Source organism: Gadus macrocephalus, chromosome 16, assembly GCF_031168955.1.
Source record: "Gadus macrocephalus chromosome 16, ASM3116895v1".
In the NCBI taxonomy this organism is placed as follows: domain Eukaryota; kingdom Metazoa; phylum Chordata; class Actinopteri; order Gadiformes; family Gadidae; genus Gadus; species Gadus macrocephalus.
In genome coordinates this window covers 2,896,055-2,900,737 of record NC_082397.1, presented here as the reverse complement: position 1 = coordinate 2,900,737, position 4,683 = coordinate 2,896,055, and the positions used below count along the sequence as shown (strand labels likewise).

At 41.2% G+C, this 4,683-nt stretch overlaps 1 protein-coding gene across 1 annotated transcript; it reads left to right on the top strand.

The window, feature by feature from the left end:
- Nucleotides 1-259: 259 nt before the first annotated feature.
- LOC132475346 (B-cell receptor CD22-like) lies at nucleotides 260-4,135 on the top strand (the record flags this gene model as incomplete). Its single annotated transcript, XM_060076486.1, has 6 exons — nucleotides 260-536; nucleotides 688-948; nucleotides 1,566-1,826; nucleotides 2,246-2,336; nucleotides 2,437-2,497; nucleotides 3,469-4,135. Coding segments are annotated over 6 exons (1,191 nt in total), but the record flags the coding sequence as incomplete, so codon positions are not given.
- Between the last annotated feature and the right edge of the window lie 548 nt (nucleotides 4,136-4,683).

The window sequence follows — 4,683 nt, the reverse complement described above, 5'->3', positions numbered from 1 at the left end:
GGGCTGTCCAGTGTTTATGGAGTGCTTCTTAAGTATTTGTATTATTTATTGACATTATGATCGCAGCCAGTCCATAATGAGCCACGTGCCATTGACAACCGGCAAGCTGTTCTTCAAAGATAACCTGGATTCAATACAAGGCTTGGAAAATGTTCATGACACTATCCCAACTTCCTCATGCTTTATTTTTTATACTTGGGTACATACTTGACTTAATGTTATTAATACAATTAGTTTAATAGCTAATGAATTATAACTGTCAACAGACGCTCCAGAGACCCCCTTAGTGGGAGTGACTCCGCCTGGTGTAATAAAGGAGGGCAGTTCAGTGAATCTGACCTGCACCAGTGAGGCCAACCCAGTAGCAAAGTACACCTGGTCCAAGGTTACTACAGATCATTCCCCCGGACACAGTGTCCAAGGACAACAGCTTTCCATTCAACCCATCCAGTCTTCAGACTCTGGACAATATCTCTGCACAGCTGACAATGACTTAGGGACAACAACTTCCTCCCCATTCTCTATTGATGTAAAATGTGAGTAAAAGAACCAACTGAATAACATCATAACACAGATGTTAAAGCTTGTCTAACCATGTCAACTTTCCCTTCCTGCATTCCCTTAACTCCTCAAATGTCCTCTTTATATCATTCATATCAATGTACATCATGTTTGATGTACCTCTAGATGGGCCTAAAAACACATCTGTGATACCAAGTCCCCCTGGTGAAATAATGGAGGGAGGTTCAGTGACTCTGAGCTGCAGCAGTGATGCCAACCCAGCAGCTGTCTACACCTGGTTCAAGGACAACCAACCTCTGCCCTGGGAACCAAGGCGACCTTATACCTTGGACCCAGTCAGCTCTAAAGACAGGGGAACGTACCGCTGCCAAGCAGAGAACCAATATGGATATCTGGGCTCCAACTCGGTTTTCATAGATGTCCTGTGTGAGTGGAAAACGATAATAATTGTTACGTCCCTTGCTAGGAAGAGGGAAGACAACATAAAACCTGGTATTTTTGGTAGAGAAAAGTGATTTATTAAAACGGAACATGGATATTCAACCACACAAACACACAAACAGAGGAGTTGAAACTACAAAGGAAATCTGTTAAATCAAAAAATATATCTATCCAAAGGAGGACTCCAGCATACATGTTCCTAGTGTCACTTACAAAGGTAAACTGCATATTTGTTTTCAGTAGTTTGAAAAGCTTACCCTGGCCCAGTCCCCAAGTAGCTAACAAGAGCCCCAATCTACTCAACAAACAATTAGTAACGCACAAACCAGCATGAGTAAAGACAAAGTGGCAGCTATGATTTGCAGCTTGTCAAATCTGTACTGTCTAATAACATATTAGCTATATCCGGCATTAGAAATGTTTAGCTGCTATTCATGTATTGCTATATGCCTGGTCAATTAGGAGTCACTGTGATAGTTTATTATTCGACAGCAATCCTATCTTATTATTTAAAACAGCGTTCTGTATCCCACTGACATTGCAGTCATGTGCACGGTTTCTTATCTTTAGGATGTAAATATATATCATTGTGTTGATGACAGACGCTCCAAAGACCCCCTCAGTGAGCGTGAGACCCTCTGGTGGAATAAAGGGGGGAGGTTCAGTGACTCTGAGCTGCAGCAGTGATGCCAACCCAGCAGCTGACTACACCTGGTTCAGGGAACATGGAGGCTCAGTGGAAGAATTAGGAGAGAACTACACCATCAGTAACATCACAACTGAGCTTGGAGGAAATTATTACTGTGAAGCTCGTAATGCAGTTGGACTTAAGAATTCAACTTTGATGTTCCTTAATGTGACAGGTAATTGTTCCTTTAAAATAGCACATTGTTTAAAGACCGACCAAACCCTTGAATAATACTTTAGTACCAGCACGCCTTGGTGTACTGTGGCGCTCTTACACACTGATGGAGAGGGGAGATGTTCGGATCCTTCAACAGCACATGAAGATCTGTATTCAGAGTTAATTTTGAACCAAGACACAGGCTCATGCAACGGCTCTATTCAATTTGTGATTGGCTTAAATTATGTGTTGCCACTTTTATTAACTTCGGTGCTGTACGAGCAGTCTAGTTATTTGTATACCCAGTGTACTCTAGAGTAAGAGTATCCATACTACGTTTTTTCATCAGGTGGAGATCTGTTACATCTAGCCTCTAATATATATATGGACAGTATTTCATCCTTCACATGAATCAAGTGTTAAATCACTGTGTTTCAGCCACGCCATCATCAATGCCTACAACTGTGGCAGCAGGAACTGTCGCTGTTTTACTGGCCACCATGCTCCTCGTCATCTTCCTCTGGATGAGGTGAGATATTCTCTATCTCCATCATTATTTCTTCTTCTTCTTCTTCTTCTTCTTCTTCTTCTTCTTCTTCTTCTTCTTCTTCTTCTTATCTCTTCCCCAGAAGAAAGAGGGCTTCTAGGAAAGCACGTGGCCAGGGAGGAAGGCCAGATACCGGGGAGGAGGTGAGAGACAGGAAGCTATTTGTTACTATGACTCCTTTACTCCTTCCACTACCGACTAGTGTGGTGGAAGTACCCCGAGCCCATACCTCTAAAATCTCATGTAGGCCTACTTGCAGTTTCTGTAACTCCTAGACCATTCGCTGCGAGACCTATAAGACAATATGCAAATACAATGCCCAAGAGATTAGCTTTAAAGGGGAACATTACGCAAGGGGAACCAAATCAAATAGCATGAATGCTTTTTTATAATGCTAACGTGACTCTTAGATAGAAACTTGTCAATGGACGAGGTTACGTATTAAAGTTGTATTCACGTTGTGTTTAGTTATGTCTATTCATGCAATGTAGTTTCATTCTAATGAAATAGCATCAACATTTATTAACTTATTGTTACATTTCTAATTTATCATTAAATTAGTTGACTACCCATACAGCTGTAGCTGACGTTATGGGGCAAATTAAATTGTCGGTTAGCCCATTGCTGATATCCGTGGTCATATCAATCATACCAAAGATAACTTTACGAGCACCGAAATCCCAGACAAGTTGGACCTTTGGGGCAACTTGTCCAGGTTCCTTTTTTTTTGTGAGATCAAGAGTGATATATATATATATATATATATATGTATGCATAATATATATATATATATATATATATAGTGCGATCTTGGCTGAGATCAAGGGGACATACAGAGAGACTTCTGCCAGTGAGCAGAATGAGAAGACTGAGTTATAGAAGTAGTCATGTTTAATCCAAGCAAACAAACTGTCACTGAAACCTAGCAATGATTAGAAAGAGGAATATGTTCAAGAAGAAGAGTCTTAAAGTGAAACCTGCAGCGGCCTTCACTGTGGAAGCACTAGTCACCCCCAACGGTCTCTAAATGAACCATAAAAACATGAGCTTCTGAACAGCCATTTAGGAGTAAAGTGTTTTCTAAATGTACTACTCTGTCCTCTCTCCCCGTCAGTCTCCTCCGTGTCCTGTGTATGACAACGTCTCAGCTCTGACCAATCGCTCGGCTTCTGCAGCACAGAGAGAACCAATAGAAGAGCAGGATGACCCTCACTATGCCAGCATCCACATCTCTCGCTCTAAGAACCAGGAAGTGCCTTGTGGGTTTGCTGGTGTTCTGGTAGAGTCTGATCATACAGAGCAGGTCCTTTACTCTGCCATCAACCTTAAAAGACCCAAGGCTGTCCCTGAATAAGCACTCTTGATAGTTCTCGAAAATAAACTTTGAGGCTTGAGACTTCATCCTCCAAAGGGACAGCTTGTGGAGGCAAAGGCAAAGCCATTTATAAACATGTACAATTTACTGAGTTTCTTAACTTCTCTTTTTCACTTCTTCTTTTCACTGAAAGTAAACTGATGTAAGATCGGTATACCACCCTCAAATAAACATCCCAGAAAATGCATTATTTTGATATAGAATCAGCATAACATTTCTACCAACAAATTTGTATTTTATTGTCAGAATCTTCACAGTGATTGTGTATATTGTTTAGTTTGTTAGTTACTAAGAATATTCCTCTCGCGAGAGAAAAACGCTTTAAATCATTTCTTTGTCTGTTGATATGGGTGATGCTATCACAAAAAAAAGAAAATAAATAAACTTATCACAAAAAGTAAGGAAATTTGTGTATGGTTGATTATTTATCTATGGTTACAATGCTCTTTGGCAATAAATCTTATACCGTTGGAAAGCCTGTATAATTCCCTTTCAAATGGTGCCCCATTTGAAAGGAACAAGCACTTGTGGGATGAGCAGCAGAGCTGAGTATGTGGGTTGCGCCCTTGAAAAATTTGCCAAATCTTCTCTGCCAATCCCAAACAGCCTATTCTGCCATTGACTCGTTTGCTGTTTGTTGGATCGGATGATTGAAGTTTGAAGAAACAAGACATATTGGCAATTAAACAATTTGTTCATTTCACAAACAGGAGCCTCAGTAGCGTAAGGAAGAACCATACACAGCCACAACAGCCTGGCACCTCCTCCTTATGCTGTCAACAGCCAGGTCACACACTGCTGTGGGATGGCATCCCATTCTTCAACCAGAATTTGTCGCAAATCAGCCCATGTGGTTGTGTTGGTCACTCTGGGACTAACAGCACGCCCAAGCTGATCCCACAAGTTTTCAATGGGGTTGTGGTCAGGACTGCTAGCAGGCCATTCCATCCTCTC